General features: G+C 51.4%; 3 protein-coding genes across 3 annotated transcripts; all 3 read right to left on the reverse strand.

Annotated features, from left to right (window-relative positions):
- Window positions 1–1,560: 1,560 nt before the first annotated feature.
- LOC144615701 (uncharacterized) lies at window positions 1,561–3,589 on the reverse strand. Its single transcript, XM_078442921.1, has 4 exons — window positions 3,355–3,589; window positions 3,244–3,276; window positions 2,695–2,832; window positions 1,561–1,976 (listed from the first exon to the last, which is right to left on the reverse strand). Exons 1-4 carry the CDS (start codon window positions 3,505–3,507, stop codon window positions 1,848–1,850), a joined length of 453 nt encoding a protein of 150 aa, XP_078299047.1. The 5' UTR covers window positions 3,508–3,589; the 3' UTR covers window positions 1,561–1,847.
- Window positions 3,590–4,853: 1,264 nt separating this feature from the next.
- CSF2 (colony stimulating factor 2) lies at window positions 4,854–7,224 on the reverse strand. Its single transcript, XM_060633993.3, has 4 exons — window positions 6,860–7,224; window positions 6,722–6,763; window positions 5,938–6,063; window positions 4,854–5,219 (listed from the first exon to the last, which is right to left on the reverse strand). The coding sequence occupies exons 1-4, from the start codon at window positions 7,016–7,018 to the stop codon at window positions 5,118–5,120; spliced, it is 429 nt and encodes a 142-aa protein (XP_060489976.3). The 5' UTR covers window positions 7,019–7,224; the 3' UTR covers window positions 4,854–5,117.
- An 11,887-nt stretch (window positions 7,225–19,111) lies between these two features.
- On the reverse strand, window positions 19,112–20,997 carry IL3 (interleukin 3). The gene is made up of 5 exons (XM_060634139.3): window positions 20,733–20,997; window positions 20,600–20,635; window positions 19,494–19,586; window positions 19,329–19,364; window positions 19,112–19,219 (listed from the first exon to the last, which is right to left on the reverse strand). The coding sequence occupies exons 1-5, from the start codon at window positions 20,889–20,891 to the stop codon at window positions 19,112–19,114; spliced, it is 432 nt and encodes a 143-aa protein (XP_060490122.1). The 5' UTR covers window positions 20,892–20,997.

Genomic DNA, 20,997 nt, shown 5'->3' on the forward strand with positions numbered 1-20,997 from the left:
GTTCAACGTCACACAGCGAGTTAGTGACAGGCCAGGCCTGTGTACACCCTAATGTCCTGAACACAGCAAGGGGATGACAAAGGTGTACACACTAACCCCCAGACCTCCACTATTAGATGCCTTAGACTAAGAGGAGGCTGAAGCAGTGAAGTGGTAGGTCTTGTCATCAGTGTGTCTTCACAACCCCGTCCTGCCATGCATCCTGCAGGCTCTGGTGCTCATTACAGAGGAGTAAACTTAGGAACCCTGAGCACCCATGTAATGTGGCAGGCAAGGAGAGATGATGAATTAGATGTAGAGCTCACAGTCTGTGGGGAGTGCACCATGGGCTTCCTCTGGGCTTTATCTTAATTATCTTTGGCCCCTGGGCCTATCAGCCTTGATACCCAGAACTGAGTCACAGGGCTATCCTCCATGTTCTGAGATAATTTGGCAACTTTGCTCAGTCACACTTGCTGATCTGGCCTGATGTGGCCTATCAAGGTAGAGATGAGCAGGGAGTGGTCTGTGAAGCCTGGAGCAAGGGATAGGGGTAGGCAGAGCTATGGAAGGTCTGTGCTCTGGCTGCAGGCACAATCCAAAGCTTCACAGCTAGGCAAGCCCTATCAGAAGGTAGATGTTGCACACTCCCTAAAGGTCTGGCTTGGGCCACATTGTGGTTGCAGCTTGATACCTAATGGTATTCCAGAGCACTACATCTTTATCTTTCCTGGTTTGGTGAAGGAGCTCATGGTCTGGAAGGTTTGGATTGTAGGAGGCTGTCATCTCCAGTAAACTCTTCAAATCAGGGTTAGGGTTAGAATTGAAGATAAGGGGATCAGAGCTCAGTACCTCAGTCTGGCATCACTTCAGGACCAGAGTAACTTGTGAATTCACTACAGGCATGACCCCATGTGCTGGGGGATTGGGGGTAACATCAGTTGGGGAGTGGGCTGTTATACCAAGGGGACACTGAAGGGTGTTGTGAGGGACTTTACTTTGAAGTCAGATAGCTATTTGATGGTCTCAAAGAAGCTAGGGGTTGGAGATATCCCTACTCCCTGTGGACCACCCACCTGGTCCAGGTTCCCTACTGTGCCCAGTCCTCTGTGAGTAGGCTCAAAGCCCCATGCCCCTGAGCCATTTACCAGGTCTGACCCTTCTCTGGTTATACCAGTCTCAGCAAGAAAGCAGGCAAGGGGAGATGATGAATTAGACTTAGACACCCCCCCCCCCGCCCCCGCCCAGGAGTAGTAGTAGACACCACAGAGGGAAAGGCCTTGAGCCTTGAGTCTTGGCCCTCAGATCCAGGAGTGCTTGGGTGCTGAGTGAGGCTGGGGATGGAGGGATCTTTGAAAGGAACTGATTCGAGTTCTGAAGAGCACAGGGAGAAGAGGGCTAGTAATAAGATGCACAGACATTGATGTGCATCATTGTGTCCTACTCTGTGTCCACTGGCACTGGAGGGATAGCAGAAGAGCAGATGAGATGGGGCTCCCACTCACCCTCCTGGGCCCCCCTCCTGAGAGACTCCTGACTGTCCAGGTCAGGAGTCCTGGCTATGGAACCATCAACCCCAGCCCTCTGCCCCTTCCAGTTTACCAAGGGCCCAAGGAGACTAAACTCTATCACAACTCTCACTCACCAACATTTATATACCCCAACTTTATTGAAATAGCAGGTACTGTTGCATCATTTACAGAAATAATTTCCTCAGGCACACCCCCATCCTTATTACCCACCCACATTCTCATCATCCAGTCCAGGGCCAGCAAACTCCCACCCCACCCTGGCTATAAATTGTTCCTGAGGCTCCTCCAGTTCCATTTCTTGCGTCTCTAACCGGGCTTCACTGAAAAGATGGATTCTCACAGGCTGCTCTTGACCCTTTTACAGGATTTCCATCCTTCTATGGATATGACAACACTCTGCAAGGCTTCCTTGAACTGTGAGAAATTACTTTTCTCAGTAGTACAGTTCTTGGGTGATTCTGTTGGCTAAATAAGAAATACATATTTAAGTCATCTTTTTAGCAGAAAAAAATAAAAACAAACTCTGTTCTACTAGCCACAAGGGTCCTGTAAACCCTCCATCCCTGGGAGATACTTTGGGCAGGCCCTTAAAGGGGGCACTCGAGGTTGTCTGGAGCACAGGGTCTGAGGACCATATAGCCTTGGGGAGAGAGCAGCAAAGTGTGGGCAGGTCCCATGGTTGCCCAGGACAAGTAGGGTTAGAGCACAAAGGGGATGTGTAAACAGGGGGCCGAACATAGAGGAATACCTTGGTCATTTCCCAAGAACATGCCCCTCCTAAACCACTGCACATCCCCACATAGTAGGCTCCCAGTGGGACTCATCAGCCCTGAAGGAATCCCAGGAGCAGGGCAAACCAGAGCTCCCTGGGACTGGCCACTGAACCAAGGTTGGCTGAGCAGCCCTTCCTAACCAGCCCTGCTCTGACCTGTCTCAGACCTGCTCCACACTGACCCCTGAGCATAGGGACTTGGCAGAGGGCATAACAGAAACTTCTGAAACAACCCCTAAATCCCCACTCTCCTAAGCCCTAGCCCCTGTCAGTGAGTGCACTTCCTTTGGATCAGAAAATTGTACCTGAGGCCTCACATGTGACAAGTGGGGGCCATAAGAAGTCCTTTGTCCCATTGGGCCCCCTGACTGTGGTGGCATGAGGTTCCCCTAAGAGCAAATAGCAACTTACTTCCAGCTTTGGGCAGATTCTGGTGAGTTCTTTCATGTCCTTATAAACCTTTCTTATATGATGGTCATGCTCGTTGTATTTCGTAAGTTCCTTCAGGGTAGAGATGAAGACCTTTGTAAACTCCCCGTAGCAGGGCTCCTGAAACAGGGTTGGGGGCACTGGGATGATGGTGGTGTACATCAGACCACAAGTTGACCACCATTCTCATCCATCCCTGGTCACCCTGGCTAGGAGCCCTGAACTCAGAATCAGGCCCTACCCTGATTGTCCCACAGGACACTGGTGGGTGCTGTAAGCTGTGCAGTGAGTGTCTGGTCTGTCCCCAGGCCCAGGACTGATCTAGGGTGGTGATCAGGGAGCCTAGAAAAGCCTAAAAACTGGCCACTCGCTCATCTGTTGGCTGAGCTGTCAGCTCCAAACTCAAACTCCGCTTTCTCCCCAGATTTCTCACTCTGACATCTTTTGTTCTTATCTCTGCCCTGGGTGCTGACTGGGGTGATGATCCCTTTCAGATGTGGTCAGAAGGTCCATGGGGAGACTGCACCTTACCTCACTGGTGTTCTGGGGCCTTTTGAAGGAACCCTGGAAGCAGGAGAAGCTGGTCAGAAACACAAAGGGCCACTAAGAGCAAAGTAATGTTTGATGAAGACCCAGACTTACGTTGTAGACAATGTTGTCAGCCGAAAGTTCTTTCTGAATTTCAGCACAGACTGCTGTGTGATTGTCGTGAGCAGATGCGCTGGCTGTCTTCATCGAGGCAGAATGGTTTTCTGATCCCCAGAGTGCACAAGCCAGGAACACATACAGGTACATGGTATGACCTGAGGATAGCTCCAAGCCAATCTGAGCCCTGGGCTTGGCTCCACATTTATGTGGAGAGGGGTACCTATATATGTGAGTCTAAGGAAATGCTAAATCTCTTATCAGTCATCACTGGCTTACGTGGAAGACAGAGAGTACCTTATCAGTGGGCAAGATATGCTTTTCATGCATTTTCTATGACCACAGCACACTTCATGGATTCTTGTTATTGCTGAGAATCAGGCTTGGTCTAAGAATTTTTATTTGTAATCACATCTAGAGTCATGACCCTTCTCTGCCTGCCTGTTGGGACAGGTCTTTGGCCAGGACTGGTGCTGTCTGCAGGTGCAGGCTAGAGCAGAGAGAGTAGGTGGGGTGGAGAGGGAGAGCCACTCAGGGGGAACAGCTGCACCAAGCCAGCTTCCTCAGGCCCACCTGTCAAAGAGAAGGGTGGCCTTGCTGTTTACCTGACACTTGAAGACCCACCCACTTCCTCATTGTCCACAGGAGGGACACAAGGGAATGGGTTCAGGAACATGGCCTTCAACCGGGCTGGCAAAGGGAAGAGAAAAGCACTGCTCTTTCTTGGCCTGAAGGCCTTGGCTTTTAGGGAAGCGCACCTGATTAGATGCAAAACTTCATGTAAAAACAAAAGCCAGCTCAGAAAAATGCCACACCAGAACCATGTACTAAGAAATTCTGAATTTACATTCTGACTCTCAGAGATTAAGATCACCCATTTGGGGGAAAGTTTGGTAAATATGCTGAGCTCTGACCCCTGTGGTTATTTTTGTTTGTTTTTTGTCTTTTTTTTTTTTTTTTTTTTTCTTGAACAGCTAGTCTATCTCCTGGTTCAAATTAGGAGTGGTTGAAACCCTGAGTATGAGGATCAGGGTGTGGTCACAGGGTCCAGGCCTCTGAGGGGCATAGGTGTTTTGCCTCGCTCAAGGGCAGGCCTGTTCAACCAGTGGCCAGCCAAGCCCCAGGAACCCCCAAGCCTTCTCAGGAAGTATAAGGCCCTTTTTCTGGAGCACAGTGCCCACTGACTAGGTTCCTTGGACTTCCAAGTGAACCTGAAAACCTCTCTTTGCAGTGGGACCCTTGAGCATCCAGGGAAGCACGTCTAGGTGCGCAGAATGTAGCACCCAGGCCAAGTCTCACCTCCCCTCTGCTCCGACAGTTCCGCCCCTCAGGCACCACCCCCAACCTTGCAGCTCCTCCCATCCTCACTGTCAGCATTCACTCAAGCTTGAAAATAAACTGGAAACGGCACAAATAAGAAGAGACTTTTAATAATTTATTATTGTTGTAAAACATGTTGAATAAATATAGAGTATGATCTTAAATAAATAAATAAATAAATATTAAAATACGTAAATATATAAATAAATATTACTGATCCCTGCCAATGTAAAACATTGCCCGCTCCCCATACCAAACCCATATCAGGGGCAGCGTGTCCCAGCACAAGTCTGGCCCCACCCGCCCTCCATGGCCAGGCCCCACACTATGGTCCCTCCAAAGTGAAGATCCTGAGTTTCAGCAATCCGTAGGTTTGAGGGCAGTGATTCTCGAGGTGCACTCTCAGGGCTGGCTCCTGGCTGGACTGGCCTGCCTCACTTCTAGACTGGCTTCCAGCACTCAAAGGGGATGTTAGACAGAAACTCCTTCAGATTCTCTTTGAAATTTTTGAAGGTGATAGTCTGGGTTTCACAGGGCATTTCCTTAAAAAAAAGAAAAAGAATAAGAAAACTTTGGGTCCAGGTATGAACGGGTAATGTGAGGGAAGCACCAGTGTGTTTCTGCACAGCCTGTTAGAACCCATTCTGGGCCCACCTGCTGACCTGGGTCAGGTGACAGGTTGCCACCATATGTCACTCAAAGGGTGCACAACTCCTCCAGTCACAGCCCGGGACAGGCACCTGACAAATTGCCTCTTTCCTCAGAGGCCAGCTCCAGCGACCCAGAAGGAGCAGGAGTCAAGTCCACAGACCTCACTCCTCACAGGAAAGGACTGTTTGGGGCCTTTGTCCAATCCGGATATGACCCCCTCCTAACTCCCATGCAATTTAGGCACCTCACAAGGGGCCAGGGAAAAGTCCTGTTGGGAGGTAGCACTTGGGCCCAGGAATGTACCCTGGACCTTAGGCAGGCCCTGAGTTTCCTTGGGTTTGCCTCACCACTGAGCTCATTAATAATAATAAGAGCATAAGCCTACTACCACTAGGGAGTATGTAGGCTCCCAGCTCCATGGCTTTAACTCCAAGAGATAAAAATAGTCAGGGCTGCTGACCCTCTGAAGGGGCTAATCATTATAAATCTGTTGACACAAAAACCCTTTAGGGTCCTGAACAGCTACAGTGAAAGGCCTCTCCTTTTACCCAGTCCTCAGCCCTTCTAGGCCAAGACATTCCAGCTTGGGACCCTGACATGGGCACTCACCGGAGTAAGGGGGCAGTGCTGCTTGTAATGGTTGGCCATCATTCTCAGAGTCTGCTTGAGGCTGATGAGGCTGCCCCGTAGGCCCTGCTCGTACAGCTTTAGGTGAGTCTGCAGGCATTTCGGCTCCTGTGGGAAACGTCCATTCCTTGGTGAGAAGTGGCCAAGTGCCCTCTGGTGGGCACATGACAACCTCCCTGTCACTCTTTCCTGTTCTCAGCCCTGTCCCCCAAGAGTAGGGTGTGGGAGGGGAACAGGGTGATGCCGGGTCTAGTCATACATACTGCTCTGTTCATGTAAACATAAATCTGCACCATTCAGCTCAGGCCACCCTCAGCTAGCACAGCCACATTCCCTGGCATCTCAAGACGGTCCCAGTCCCCAGGGAAGGAGGTTGCTATCCCCCAACCATTCGGGCAGTAAGGAGCAGGATGGGACATCCCCCAGACCTGCTATGTGAACAGGGCTTGACCCTGAAATACCTCTGCACCTCTCTGTAGTCAGCACTCTTGTCTCCACAGGGCTTGGTCTCAAAGTAACTCCTGCTTACTTACCCGTCCCCTGGTGACTCCCACCCCCTGGAATGCTAGGTCTGTCCGTGGCTGCTCAGCTAACAAAAGAGTTTACATGTCTGCCACAGGGGCAAGGCCCGTGGCCACCTGAACACCCCTCCTTCTGGCAGCCAGGTGACTGGAGAGAAAGTGGACTCTGTGAGAGTCCATTTAAAATGGAGCCACCCCCCAAGGTAGAGGCCTCTGGGAAGGTGTGTCAGAGAGGAGTATCTTACCTCAGGGTCAAACATTTCAGAGACGACTTCTACTGCTTCATTCTGTAGAAAAGGAAAATACCGTGTTATCAAACTGACAGGGCCACTCCAGGCCAGTGAGATGGCTCAGGCACGGACCTCACTCCCTTCCTCACTCACCATCACAGCAGTTATTTCACTACTGTTGTTCAGAAGGCTCAGGGCCTCCTTGATGGCATCCACGTGTTGCCAGGGCCGAGTGACAGAGCTGGGTGAACTGGTGGGTGCAGAGATGCTGCAGACCACAGTGCCCAGGAAAAGCAGGTTCTGCAGCCACATCCTCCTGAGGACTTTAGCCTTTCTCTCTGAGCACTGGGCTCACTGGCAAAAGAGCTCTTATATACACAGTTAGAGGAAATGATTAATGGTGACCACAAAACGCCAGGGAGGCGGGGGAACTACCTGACCTGTGGAATCTCCTGGCCCTTATCACACATGGGAACGGTGAGCCTTTCCTCCAGGTGGTCAGGCTCAGCGGTTTTCGTTAATAAGTCCTTCCAAGAATTGGCAGCGCATCCGCCTGCCTCCTTGAGCACCCTCCAGCCTTCCCTGGCTAGTCTGCCCAATGAGGCTGCCCCCTTCCTCTGAGGAGCCTCTGGGCACAATTTCGACTTCCTGGCCTGGAGTGGCCAGGGCGGGGCCTGGGAGACACTGGATCGAGCTCCTACACCCAGGCTCCCCACCCTGCCTCTAATCCCAAGAAGGCTCTGGGCTGGCTGTGCCCACCCTGGGGCCCATTCCAACATCAGCCTTCCCTTCTCCTCCTAGATCCCTTTCCTCTGGCCACAGTGAAAGATCTGAGTGGGAGGAAGACCTTCACAGGCCTGCACCACAGTCCACCTAGGCAGATTCCAGCCAGATGGCACAGTCCTGCGATCCAGAGCAGGATCCAAAACAGTCGACAAGGTCTGCCCAGCCAGGGACCTCTGCCTCATAGCCCCCTGTGAGCAAAGAGAATGACACATGTGTGCGCATCATGTCCAGCCAACAAGATTGCAGAGCATTCCTTCGTGGTAAGATCCCATCTGACAGCAACAGTTCTGGTTTTCAAAGCTGTGTTTAACCCCCAGGCTGCAGAGATCAGCTGGGGTGGGTGAGGGCCCTGAGTTCAAATTCTGACTCCAGTACCACCTTGCTGAGTGACTCTTCCCTCTGAGCTACAGAGCCTCACCTCCCTCTGTGGACCAGACTACCCTTCTGAGATAGACATTGTGCTCCTTTGTAGAGCCCTTGCAGGTGCCAGGAGCTTCAGGGAACAATGGCTTCTCAAACAAGATCTTCCAGGCATAATTTTTTACATGGCCCCTGCCCTAGCTCACCTCCAGCTCCAGAGGCCTCTCTGAGGAACAGGAACTGTTTCTGAAAAAGCCAGTCTCTTGAGGGGCTGACAAGTGTTTGCTTTTCACAATGGAGTTTGGAGAGGACAGCACGAGTTTGTGTTTGCTGCCCCATGCTGTGAGTTTCTTAGCCACAGGGTGTGGCTGCACACATGTGCATTTCTGAGTGTCTGTGTGCCAGTGTGATTGGATGTGTCTGTACTTCCAAGTGTGTTGGGCAGGGAACTTTTACATGAGGTACATCCATGTGAGCCCCCATGCCTCTGCAGGTGCCCCTCTGATATGGGAAAAGCTCCCCACACTGACTGTGATGTTTTGGGGCCCCAGATTCAGTCTAGACTGATGCAGTCAGACACAGTAATGACATTCTGCTGGACTCAAGTAGACACCCCTCGAGAGCAGGTAGAACTTAGGGTCTAAGTACCGTGCCCTGAGCCTGCAGCCCTGGCAGGTTTCACCGTAGGGCAGGAGCGTTGCTGCACTGGCACAGGGAAGACATACCTTAGTCCTCCAGACCTAGCTGCGTCCCCTCCCAGGGTCTGGGACCCAACATGAGGCCAGCCCTGCCCTTCTGAGCCTGGTGGAACATTCCTAGGTGGCCAGGCTAGAGTGAGGGTATAGAGTGTCCAGGCCCTGGTCCTTCCCCCTTTTCCATGAGGGCTCTGCTCAGCCCCTTCTAGGAAGTGCTTAGGAGGCACCAGAGTAGTTGAGGATACTAGATGCAGATGCTACACAGAGTGGAGATCTGTGTCAGACCGTGATCTGGAACCTGGGTGGTAGAGAGTGGGAACCACAGTGAGTGGCTAAGTGAGTAGTCAGGGAGGCAAAGAGCTGGTGTGGTCCCTCTAAGATGGAAGGTCACTTTCCTTTTAGAAATGAGTCGTCACAGCTCAGACAGTCAACAAATATTTCCAATCTGTACCAGGCTCTGTGCTGGGGAGGAAGTGGATGGGACCCTCCCACTGGCCCTCACTTCTGGCCCTGGAGGCTCTCAGCCTGGTAGAGAGAGAGAGAGAGAGAGAGAGAGAGAGAGAGAGCGAGCAGTGGATCCTCCCACTGTGTAGATCCAGGCAGGGAAGAAGTTCAGAGCTGAGGGATCCCAAGAAAATGCTTCTCACAACTTGGGGATCCATGGGGACCAAAGAGCCTCCCTAGGGGATGCTGCCTCCCTGTGCAGGCTAAAAGGGGAGGTAACGTCAGGTGGGCAAGTCACACTGTGGGAGGGAGGGAGAGGACAGGCTAGTGGAAGAATGTTTGGGGAATGGAGAGGCAGCAAGTTTTAGGAATAGGTATGGAAAAGAGGAGGCAGTTTCCAGAGATATTTAGGAGGTAGAAATTTATAGGACTAGATGATATAATGGAGTAATTCAGCCATTCATTCATTTTTATTGAGTACCTACTAGGTTCCCAGGAGGGGAAGAGGATACAAGGATGATGGAAAACCTACAGGCCCCTGCCTTTATGGAATTTATAGCTCTATGAATGAAAGAGCAAGATTAATCTACTCAACATCCTCTCTTATGTGCTTTTTAATGTACATAAGAAGAGTTAGAACCACTGTCAAGGTATCTAAGATGGGGACCCAGGGATGAAGGAGCAGGTTTGCAGTGTCTATGGACCTACAGGAAGTTTCAGCAGTTTGGAGGCTGCTTGTGCAGAAGACAGATCTGCCTGTGAATGGTTCCTGTCCATGCAACCACTAAGGCCACAGAAAGTTAGTCAAAAGAAGGGCTGAGGGCCAGCACAGCAGTTTTTAAGGGCTAGGGGCATGTTAGAAACGTGAGACACTGGCCAGTGGCCAGGGTTCCAGTAGAGCGGGAAAGGAAGAAAAGCAGGAGCCATAGGAGAGGTCCATGCCAGCAGCTGGCCTATAGGTACCAAAGTCATCATGGGAAGGACAGAGTTCCTGGGTTTGGCCACGAGGTTTGTGGGCAGAAACACATCTTCTTCTCCTTTTTTTTTTTTTTTTTTTTTTTTTTGGAGAGATGACATCAAGGCTGAGGCCGTGACACAGGCAGACATTCCTAGATTGCACCGCATGGAAAGTGGCAGCGATAACATCGAGCGGGTGTGCTGACTCAAGGGCCCCAGATAGAACAGTGGGAGGGTTGGGGCGGGGACTGTGATGAACAGTGTGACTCCTCTTTGGCCCCTTCCCACAGGGCCAGGAGAAAACCCTCTGGAAGGGGTTTCCTGTGAGCATCCTCCTATAGGCTCTGGAGGAAATGGGTATGTATGTGGCTACCCCAGGCTCCATATCAGAGAGGAAGTTACCACAGCTTGAAGGAAACAGGCGTCCTAGTGCATCATGTCCCAGGGAACCCCTACACAGACATATCAGCTGATCACATACTCCCTAGGCCTGCCAACCCATGGTGTGAGAGTCTAGGAGACCAGAGGCCCACCCACACAGTCTGTGATGGCAGAGACAGGAATTGAACCCATATCTGTTCCTGATCCCCTGATGTTTCTGTTACTATCTCAGGGATCAGAATGGCAGGAAATGCTGGTTGCCTGGCTAGACAGATGAGGGATGTTCCCCATTAGGGCAGCTTAAAAGGAGACTCTTACAAGTGTTGGCAGGGAAGCCAGAGTGGCCTGTGAATGTCTCAAGGAAACCCTGAAGGCCAAGGGCAGAATTTCCCCAATAGAGCCTGTCACCCAGGCATCTCTGTGTTTCAGGTTTGGGCTCTCCACCACTGATCCCTGGGTAGCCCAAGGAAGTCCCTCTTCCCTGAGCCTTGGGTCCCTCAACTCTACAATGGGTTTAATTATTGCTGCCTCACAGAGGAAACTTTTGTCTATCCAGAAACTTTGTGGGAGAAACCTCCCAGGAAGGAGGTAGTGCTTCAACCTTTCTTCTCCTCTTCCCATCACTTTGGGAGGCTTCTGAAGCCCAAATTGGGCAGAAGACTCAGGCTTGCTAGAATTATCAGGGACACATGCCCCTTGCCCAGCCATAGCCCCTGACAGCATCTTTCTGGACAGATGCAATGAGGTAGAAAGCCCAGGCTCCACCCAGATTCAGGGTTCACAGGGTCCTGGCACTGTACTCAAGAGACCCTGGTGCAGGGACAGCACCAGGAGGTGCTCATTTTCCCTGAGAAAGGATCCCAGTCACTCCAGGCCACACCAGACACACAAAGCAACATCTTTGGCCTTTGTGGTCACAGCTCCAGGCAGATCACTCTGGCATCTCCTCTGTCTAGGTCCCCAGAGGTACACCTCAAAAAGACCCAGCCTGTCCAAGTCCTAATTCTGATCCTGTTTCTTGGGTGTCCCCAGTCCCTGGTACTGGTGAGTCCTGACTGGTATGGGAGGATCTGAAGGTGATTAACCATTAACCATGTGTGGACTCTCTGCATTCAAGCCTATAGGAGGACCCACCACTTGTGGCTGTACTTGGAGCTCATGTTTGGTGGTCACATTAGGTAGGGAGAGGGAGGACAATGCCTAGACTCATGGACACCATGTTGAGGGCATCAACCAACCATGCACAGAGAATGAAGAGACAAGAGGGGGAATCAACAAATAAGAGTGAAACAAATTCAGAGAAGGCCTTGAGGGGACATGTTGCATGTGTGGGTTTGGGCAAGAGGTGAATGAGGAGTCTGATACTCAGGGTTCTGGCTCAGGCAACTGTGTGGACAGTGAGGTTATTTGATGATATGGGAGAGACCCAAGGTAGCAGAGAGGTTTGGGGAGTTGTTCTAGACTGGACTGGATGTGGCAAGTTTAAGAGGCCAGGGGACCTCCAGGAAGACTCATTCAGTTGTGGCTACATGGGCCCAGAGGTCAGGGAGAGGTCAGGACCCAAGACACTTGGAAGTCATTGGTAAAGAGGAAGTTCTCCTCACCAGAGGGCTGCACAAAGTAAGCTGGGCCTTGGGTAGTGCCCAGGAGCACCAACTTGTAAGACTGGGCCAAGGATGATGAGACACCCTTTTTTGCTTCCTTTCTTGGTTCTTGGGACTTCCTTGCTGTTTCCTAACTGCACACTCAGGCTGGTAACACCCCACAGATGGGTTCATCAGGCATGCCCTCCATGATGCCCACTCTACCACTTATGCCTCCTGCCCAGAGTACTTTCTCCAAGTACTGGAAATGCATCCTCTGCCTGTGAATCTCTGTCTCTTGGCCTCATCCCCAGGTAGGAATGTCATCAGGCATCCAGAAGGAGCCGCTTTCTTTATCTGTCTCCTTGGGAAAGAGCCATTGGATACTGCATTAAAAATGAAAAGGAAGAGAAATCTACCAGAAGCCTTTCAACCTCCCAAGTCTTATGCCCCTCCCTGTCCTTGGTTTTTGAGGCTGAAATCCAGGCCAGTGTGCTGGTTGAGTACCTGGGGATCTGTACCCAGCTCTCATACCTGCCTTCCTCTGGGGCTGGTGGGCCAGAATCAAGGTTGCAGATGTGGGCTTTCAGTTCTGGTGGTTCTGGAATGAGCTCCTTGAGGACATTTCTGAAGTGCCAGGGCTCCCTTGGGCTTTCTCTGAGGCACTGTTTAGGCAGGCACATCTCTTGCTTCTGGTTCTTCAGATCCCAGAGGGCCCTGGCCTTGAACCCCAAGGCCACACCCTCTACCCTCTATTATGTATCTCTGCCTCTGGGCAGAGCATCCAACTCATTCTGGCACCATACTCCCCTAGCCCCTCACAGAAGTGAACAGCAGAGGCAGAGGGCCCAAGAGGACTGGTGATAAAAGTGATAATGAATAGAGTTGGGCGGGGGGGGGGGGGGGGGGGCGGCCACAAAGTGTCTCTGGGATGGCTAAAGGTGGTCCTTGGAGATTTCTCCTCCCAGCCCTGGAGCAACAGATTCAAAACTCCCTCTCCCTGAACACACATTTATTTCTCACTCCCACAGGCCACCCCTAGTATGGGTTGTAGCCTAGTTCCCTATATAGCCTGCTGGGGTGCAACAACTCCCTCCACTATGAATGCAGAGTTGGAGGCTTGCCTCTAAGCTTGGCCCTTCTTGCTGCATGACCTCAGGCTATGACTCCAACCTCTGAGCCCCAACTGGCTCATCTCCACAAGAGGATGGAGGCACACTATGCAGTTTTTGGAGAGTGCCGGGCTACATGGAGGGATGTTTTCTATTTTGACTCGATGCCTTCCCTCCCTCTCCCACAACCCCCCACCCCGCCCCTCCCTCCGGCCCCCAGCATCTATCTTCCTGGCCTTGAGACGAGAGTAATTACCGGGATGTGGACGGCCTCCAGAGACTTCTCCTGGCGTGGAGGTAGGGTTCCCTGAAGGGAGTTTCCCTATACAGACCCCTCCCCAGTGCCTCAATACCTCCCCACACCCAGCCCCAGGAGGAAAACCCTGCTGGGCAGCTGGGTATTTGAGGTCCACTGACTGGGAAATGGCACATCGCAGGGAAAGAGCCAACTAAGAACATCAGGACAGGGGACTGTCCTCCCTAGTCCTGTCCCCCACCTCGTTCTGGCAAGGAGGAGGTGGTCCCAGGCTGTTAGGGGCCCAGGGCCTTGCCTCATAGGAACAAGGAGTCATTGAGTCTGGCCATCAGCTGAGGAGAACAGTCATATCTATTGGGTACCCACTGATGCAGGTGGGCCCATCCCCAGTGTTTCATGCCTCTCAGGGTTCACAACCTTTCTGAGGGAGAGGAGTGACTGTCTGTTGTTTTTATTACCATATTCAGGAGGGGCCCTGCCCGCATACAAGAAGCAGGACAGACACAATGGAGAAGAGAGAGCACTCCATCAACCCCCTGCCCACTCCCATGCTCTTATAACTCTGTGCTATAACTATGTTCTCTCCATACCCAGTCACAGCTGGCCCCTGTCCTTCCCCTCCCCTTCCAGAGGCCCATTCCTCCCTAACATGGTCACCTCAGAGGTGCATGTCTTCATCCACACAGCCTGCTGTCCCTGGCTGCACTTGGTTGGTCTCGAGCATAGCCCATGTGCCCTCTAGGGCAGGGCTCAGTCAGGACACTTGCAGGATACTTGCACAGTGCTGCTGAAGGAAGTCTCAGGAGCAGCTGGGGTTGGGAGTGCCGGTCAGAGGAACCAGTAAGAAGGCTTCAGACTAGGACTTTGTGAGCCTAGGGAGCAGGGAGGGTTTGCGGAGGGAAGGGGGAGGGTATCAAAGAACGAGCCAAAACTTCAGTGAAAGCTGACCCTGGGGTCTTTGAGGAGCTGGGTGGGAGTAGGGAGGCCTTGACTGCCGGCCAAGGCAGGAGAGAGCTGTGAGCCGGTGGTTTCTCTCAGAAACTCCATGAGGCATGTGGGAATGGGGGACACATGGACAGGAGCAATGAGGGCCAAGCTCTGCATCTCAGCCCCAGTGTGTGTGTATGTGGGGGTCACTGGGTAGGAGGGGACAGTGGGCATGTAGAGGATTTGGGTGCTACGTGTGGTATGTGGTGGCTCGGTGGGGTGGAGCTGAGGCTCTGTGGCTGTGCTGCTCACCACTGGGGCTGGAACCACAAGGCCGCAGAGCTAGGAGGTCCCTCCGGAGGCCTGGATCCAGCCAGGAGACTACACTTGAAAGGCTCCTGTGCCTCAGTTAGCATTGGCCAAAGCACTGTGGATTAAGGATTCATAGTCTCTGGAGTCAGAGGCTCCCTTAATTTCTCTGTGCCTCAGTTTCTTTATTTGTAAACTGGGGTTAATCACAGATGGGGTCATTGAGGGGATTCCCTGAGCCCTCCATGGTCCAGGAGGGCAGCAGCAACTTTGCCTGATCCATCTCTCACACCCCCTCCAGAAGCCTGACCTGAGGTTTTCACGGGAAAAATTGAGGCCCTGGCTCCCAGTGGGAATTCACTCAACACTCTACTCTGCCCCAGACAGCCTCTGCCTCACCCTCCCTGCCACCTGGTCACCTGTTCTGCTTGACCAGCTCTTCTTTCCTTCAGCACCTCTCTCCCTCTGTTCTGGATCTTTCCTGTGGATGTTAAACATGGTTTCTGTTGTGACCCCATCCTATGTCTCTCCCTTCGCACACCCATCACTTCTCAGGCCATGGCTGTTCAGTCTTGCTGTCTCCACAGTGGCCAGGCCAGGCTGGGCTGGACTGGGATCAGAGAGGAATGAATGGGGGAGGGGACAAGGCTGAGACCCAGAGGTGCCGGGGGCCCTGGGTGACTGGGCTGTAGGGGCAAAGGCAGTGACTGGAGGGCCTGGTTCCACCAAGCCTCTTAGCACCCAACTCTGGCCCTATTAAGTGGCCTAGATGCTCCTGTGCTCCAAGCCTACCCTGTACTTTTAGATCTTCATTCTCTTTCTCCCCATTGTCATCTGCCAGACATCTTTTTCTGTATCTCTCTCTGCAAGATGAACCCCTAGTCCCTTCTCAAGCTCTCTTTGCATCACCCTCTGTGGCAAGCCCCTCTAACAAGACCCATACCTGTTCATCCATTGCTCTGTCTGGAATAACCCCCACCACACTGTGCTAGGCCAAATTGGACATGGTCAAAAGGCCCCCAAGGTCCTGACTCAGTATCTCCCCAGTCCCCCACCCCAGCCTGGGTAAGCTATGGTGGGTCCTCAGGTTATTTACTGAACTGAGTCAAATGAAGTTTCCAGGACAGGGTGGGAGGAGCAGAGCCTGTCCTGAAGCAGGAGGATTCACACTATGGAGTGAGGTGAGTGATGCCTCTCTGAGGGGGCCTCTCCTTAAACACTGGCCTTCCTAGCAATTTCTCTCTGCTTTATTTTTCTGAATTCACAAATTTTTCAGTGAAGAGGATATATGCTATCTTATATTGCCCTTCCAATGAAAAACTATAATGTTTCTTAAATTAAAATTAAAAAAATAAAATAAAATTCCTGGCTGAAGTCATCTACTTTCCTGCTGAAAAGGCACCTTGGATTTGGGAAGGTGGGAACTTTGACTTTCAAAAGGCCATCCTGGGACTTTTGATGGGGCTTTGCTGCCCACTAGTGGCAAATAGACTTATAGATCTGGCACTAAGGACACTCTGGGTAGCCTTTGGAGAGAAAGCATGAAACTGACAGACATACCGGGGAGATGTGAGCACCCTGGGGCCTCCCATTGGGCCAGGGAGTCATAAGCCCTCTCCCTGCAGGCAGATGAGCATTATATAACAGTGCCCCAACCTGACTTGTTTCTGGGCCCCCCCAGGCTTGTTCTCGGGTTTGGGATCAAGGGTGAGCCTCAGTTCATCTGTTCTGTAAGAAGGGCAGTGGTGAGACCCCAGAATACTGGAAAAGGCTCACCTACTCTCAATCATGTCACCTCCACTTGTCTATCCCCTGCTTTGTGGGGCTATCTTTGCTGACTTCCCTCCCTCACACCTTCAGATCTTCCTGGGCCAGGTCTGTGTCTGACCTGACCACCACCTCCTGCCTCCTGTAGTCCTCAGTCACTAACACAGGGCCTGGGCTGGGCCTGGGCCTGAGGAGAGAAAGAGAAGCTGAAGAACGGTTGTGGGCTCCCCACCAGATTCCACTTCTATCATAGGTCATCTCTGTTCTGTGAATGCTTTCAGCCCATTTCAGTCTCTGGATCTTTGCACTGTTCCCTCTGTCTAGAGCTCTTTCCTCCCTTATTGTCACACATCTGGCACTTTCTTGTCATTCACTTTGCAACCTATGTGTCACTTGCTCAGAAAGCCTTCCCAGACCATTCAATGTAAAGCAACCTCCCCAGATCCCCTCCATCTGTCTGGTTCACTGCCATATCCCTGTGTCCAATATAAGCCCTGATACATAGGTGCTCAGCCAGAGTTTGCTGAATGTCTGAAGTCCCAGGCACTGAAGGAATATAGTGCCATCCAGCCTGGAGTGAGAATAGTGTGGCTGCAGCACAAACAGAGCTTTGAGAAGGGGCTCTGAATGGGGACAGCCAGGTAAGAACAACATAGCAGACTGCCAGCTACCTCTCCACACCTCAAGTGAGGGGAGCTCCAGCAGCTGGTAAAAGTTAAACCACAGATTCCCAGGGGAAGGAGTCCACTTTGTAGCATTTGCCCATGTTCATAGCATAAATACTCTCACTGTGACCTGTTTCAAGGTATGGATGGTTTGATAACTGGCTGGCAACTTTTCGAGATTTAACAATTGGCTCTGTGAGCCGGTATGAGCTGGTTCCATCCACCTTCGGCTCTGGCCTGCTGAGGACGAGGTGTGGGAGAAGCATGGCAGGACAGGTCACTGGGTCCCTCTCCTCTCCACCAGGGCAGAGGGTAGCAGGGCTAGCACAGGTGGAAGGCAGCTGACCCACTCTCCAGGGAGTGAAGAAGAGGTGGTGAGCAGGGACTCATCCTGGGAACAAGGGAGTGGGGCATAAATGCTTGCCTCAGCTGGGATGAAAACAGGAGCAGCCACCAGGTGTGGGTGGAGAGCGAACGGGCAGGGGAGTAGAAGTAGGAAAGCTAGCCAGGAATCAGGAAGCTTGGACCCATGCTCTCAGATCCTCCCCCAGGGTCCTGGAACATCTCACCAGTGGCCTGCCTGCCCCTAGTGGCTCCACCAGAAACTGCAGCAGCTTCTCCAGCTCCTTCCAGGGCCAAGTCCAACACAGAATCTTCCCTGAGCACCCACAGTGCTGTCCGTGGACCAGGCTGGAGAGAGGTGGAATGAGTGAGAGGAAAATTGTTTTCGTGGGAACACAAAATTGTATTAGGAAGAGGAATGTGGAGGGTATATTTCTGCGGTAGTAGATCACTCACGTTTTCTTGTCCCATTCAAGCAGCCAGGCTGTTCCTTACTCATGACCCAAGGGGAGGAGTGGATCAAGGTGGGAAACAGAAAAGAAGAGGGCTGGGACCCTAGCATCTGATGTCAGCATCCTAAGCCTTTATGGTACTTGTCAGAGAGAATGACATTGCTCCTTAGCATGGTGACAGAGGAGGGCTCACTCTCCCCTCTCTCCCCCACCATGCCAGCCTGGAGAAAGTGCACCTAGGCAGCATGCAAGAGAGCCCGGGATGGAGGCACTCAGAGCTAGAGGGTCAGTGGGACCTCAGGGGTCAGGTGGCACATGGAAGCCACACTCAGTGATGTCCTAACCTCCACCATTCAGATCAGACTGTGCCACCCTGGGCTACAATGGCTGTCCTTCCAATGGGTCCCCATCTATCCACCTATTTCAGACAAGAGCCCTGTCCTAGAATAGTGTGGACAACCCAGAGGTAGGCAGCATTTGAGTTGGTCTCTGTAGCTGGAACTCACCATGCAGAGTCAGGATCAGGGCATTCGAGGTTGAGGTGTCAGTGTGGGTAAAGATTTAGAGGTATAAAAAAAGGTGTGTGGTTCATCCAAGAACCCACACTGTATCTACTGGCTGGAGCATTAAGGAGGTTGGTAGTTGCAGACATAATGAAATAGAAGCACCAGGTGGAGGCAGGCCTCTCTTGCTATCCTAAGGGTAAGGACAAGGTCCAGAAGCCCCTGAGGACTGGAAAATAAAGTATCAGATCAACCTGGTCAGATTTGCATTTTCTAAAACTCCATCTGGCTTCCCAGTAGACCACAGATTGCCAGGGTGTGGGTTCCGGGGCCCATCTGGTGGCAGGGAGGCTTGCTGGGGGTGGGGGCTGGGTGGCTGCTCAATCACCAGGCAAGAGAGTTACTAAGACTGAGTCAAATCGAGACGCTGGCAACAGAGAAGTTGTTCAGAGAGTGTGGTTTATTTTCTCAGATGCATAGAAACCAGTTTAAAACCTGAGGTACAAATTAACAAGCCTCCAAGTCCCCCTCTTGAGTCTTGTTTAGAATGAGCAGGACGTAGGCTCCTTTGCTAAAATAAATACATTTCACATTGCACAAGGTAATAAATAAAAATACATAAATAAATACGTTCAATAGGATAAAAATGAGAGTATAATCACTAAAGGCCAAATGGGGGCAGCACATTTCAGAAATCAGATAATTAACAATTCATCTGACTCCACAGGAGAAAGTGAAATCCCTCCAGTTCTGGACTATGTGAGAGATATCCCAGAATCTTCAGCTGTTCTGCTGTGTTTGATGTCCAAGGCCCCATGGTGAGAAGGCCCAGAGAAGGAGGGGTATCAGATGGAGAATTCTAGGACTCAGTGTTTCTCCTTGAAATTCAGAAAGTTATCAAGGATTTCCAGATATTTAGTCAGTTTCCTTTGGAAATCAACCCAGTTATCCTTCTCGATATGGATTGGGTTTCCCTGTGAAGAAACCAGGAAAGTGGCATTAAGGTAGAAGGTAGGTGACAGGCTAGAGGTCAGGTCATGGCTAAGAGTACCACCTGCAGGGGCATCTTGAGGGGCAGCTTACCCTGGGTGTGGGAGTGGGCAGGAGTGGCAGGAATTCCTGTGGGAAGAGACCAAAGCATACAGTCAGGGTCTCACCTGAAAAAGGAGCAGGTCCTACTACCCCGCTTCTCAGAGGCTGGCCAGGGCCAAAGCAGGGATCCCCAAAACTCTCAACAGCTTCACCAACCTTAAGATTTTTCCAGATTAGCAGTCCATCTTCGTGGAAATTTTCTGCAGCTTTTAAGAATGCATCCAGGTTTGGCCTCAGAAGGGTGTTTTCCTAAGGGGACCAAGAATACGTATGAGGGGAGAAGGTTGGGGTTCAGCCTTCCCATGGCTGAAGTCATCCCCAGTTTTTCAAGACTGCCTTCAGGGACATCCTTGGACAATCCCCTCCTAGTCCCGTTCTTGCCCAGTTGGTTTCCTGAGATAATCTTCAGGGCACAGGTCTACAGGTGAGTGCACACCCCAAAGAAAGCCAACTTTTCTCAGCCCTGACCTCCCCTGGTTCCAGGTAAGCTGCATACAGGGCCTGGGTGGATCTTTCTGCACCTGGGTGGGGGAAGCATTGCTTAAAAGAAGATCTACAAAAGGTGGAGGGCTGACCAAGGGGAATATTTGCAGCTAAGAGGCCAGATAATAGGATTAATGCCTTGACTGGATAAAGGGCTCCTAGAAATTAGGAGGAAAATTGCAGAGACCCCAGCAGGACATGGGTGCAGCCTGTTAACTGTGCATGCCTTAAAGAGGGGGATACAAATGGCCAATAAACTCAGGAGAGATTTAACCTCTTGTTGGACCCAAGGAGTGCCATGCAAACAAAGGTGAGATAACCATGGAAGCCAACTGGAAGTAGGAAAAGTAATTGTAAATGATAATGCCAAGGACCAATCAGCATGAAAAACGACTCAGTGTCTTAAGGAAAAGGAAGGAAGCAGGCATGTTCATGGGAGAAATTTTAGGCTGCCCCACTGAAAAATGATGAACTTAAGGCCTTTGGAATTGTTCACCTAGAGCTGCCTTTTCATTTGTATTTGTTTAAAAAAAGGCATTTTCATGTTATAGATATGGCTGAGGAAATGTATTCAACACTAGTTAGCACCAGACACTGGTCTGGTGACTCTATGCATTTGTCCCACTTAATTCTCACAATGATCCCACTGAGATAGATACTGTTAATCCTATTTATAGATGAAAAACGGAGGCTAGGCAAGATGGTGTGACATGCCTGAGGTCACCCTGGAGGAAGTAGATTGGGATCCAAGTGCACCCAAGTGTGGGCTGAGTGCTTACCCTCAGGATCTCTGTCTCATTTGGGTCCAAGGGGTCCTGTGGGCGCAGAGGAAGAGAGAGTCCATTAGTCCTATTGGCCTGAAGCACCTGCTAGCCCTCCCTACCCTATGCCAACCTTATCCCAGTTACTCACCTGTGAAGGCAAGGGTAACTTGTTTAAGATCTGCATAATTTCATCAATCTTTGCCAAGTATTGGTTCAGCTGGTATGTCGGAAAGGGCCGCCCCTGTGCCTGAGGGGCTTGGAAGCCAAGAAGAAGCAGGAGAAGGTACATGATGGGAAGGTTGCTCATGTTCAAGCTGTCAGGGTCTTTTCTGTCTTGTCCTGGTCCTTCGTGGCGTTCTGAAGCATCCAACAGTCTCCCGTCTTTTATGCGCTGAGGCAGTGTGCCTACACCC

The sequence above is a fragment of the Panthera onca genome, chromosome A1 (assembly GCF_046562875.1).
Source record: "Panthera onca isolate mPanOnc1 chromosome A1, mPanOnc1 haplotype 2, whole genome shotgun sequence".
In the NCBI taxonomy this organism is placed as follows: Eukaryota; Metazoa; Chordata; class Mammalia; order Carnivora; family Felidae; genus Panthera; species Panthera onca.

Excerpts from the sequence above, each read along its gene's own strand:
- IL3 (XM_060634139.3), bottom strand. The coding sequence starts at position 20,891 with ATGAGCAACCTTCCCATCATGTACCTTCTCCTGCTTCTTCTTGGCTTC. Across the intron at positions 20,636-20,732 it reads AGTTACCCTTGCCTTCACAG|GACCCCTTGGACCCAAATGA; the intron begins GTGAGTAACTGG and ends CTGCGCCCACAG. Across the intron at positions 19,365-19,493 it reads TAATCTGGAAAAATCTTAAG|GAATTCCTGCCACTCCTGCC; the intron begins GTTGGTGAAGCT and ends CTCTTCCCACAG.
- LOC144615701 (XM_078442921.1), bottom strand. The coding sequence starts at position 3,507 with ATGTACCTGTATGTGTTCCTGGCTTGTGCACTCTGGGGATCAGAAAAC. Across the intron at positions 3,277-3,354 it reads CTGACAACATTGTCTACAAC|GGTTCCTTCAAAAGGCCCCA; the intron begins GTAAGTCTGGGT and ends TCCTGCTTCCAG. Across the intron at positions 2,833-3,243 it reads GGCCCCAGAACACCAGTGAG|GAGCCCTGCTACGGGGAGTT; the intron begins GTAAGGTGCAGT and ends ACCCTGTTTCAG.
- CSF2 (XM_060633993.3), bottom strand. The coding sequence starts at position 7,018 with ATGTGGCTGCAGAACCTGCTTTTCCTGGGCACTGTGGTCTGCAGCATC. Across the intron at positions 6,764-6,859 it reads GTGAAATAACTGCTGTGATG|AATGAAGCAGTAGAAGTCGT; the intron begins GTGAGTGAGGAA and ends CCTTTTCTACAG. Across the intron at positions 6,064-6,721 it reads CTGAAATGTTTGACCCTGAG|GAGCCGAAATGCCTGCAGAC; the intron begins GTAAGATACTCC and ends CGTTTCCCACAG.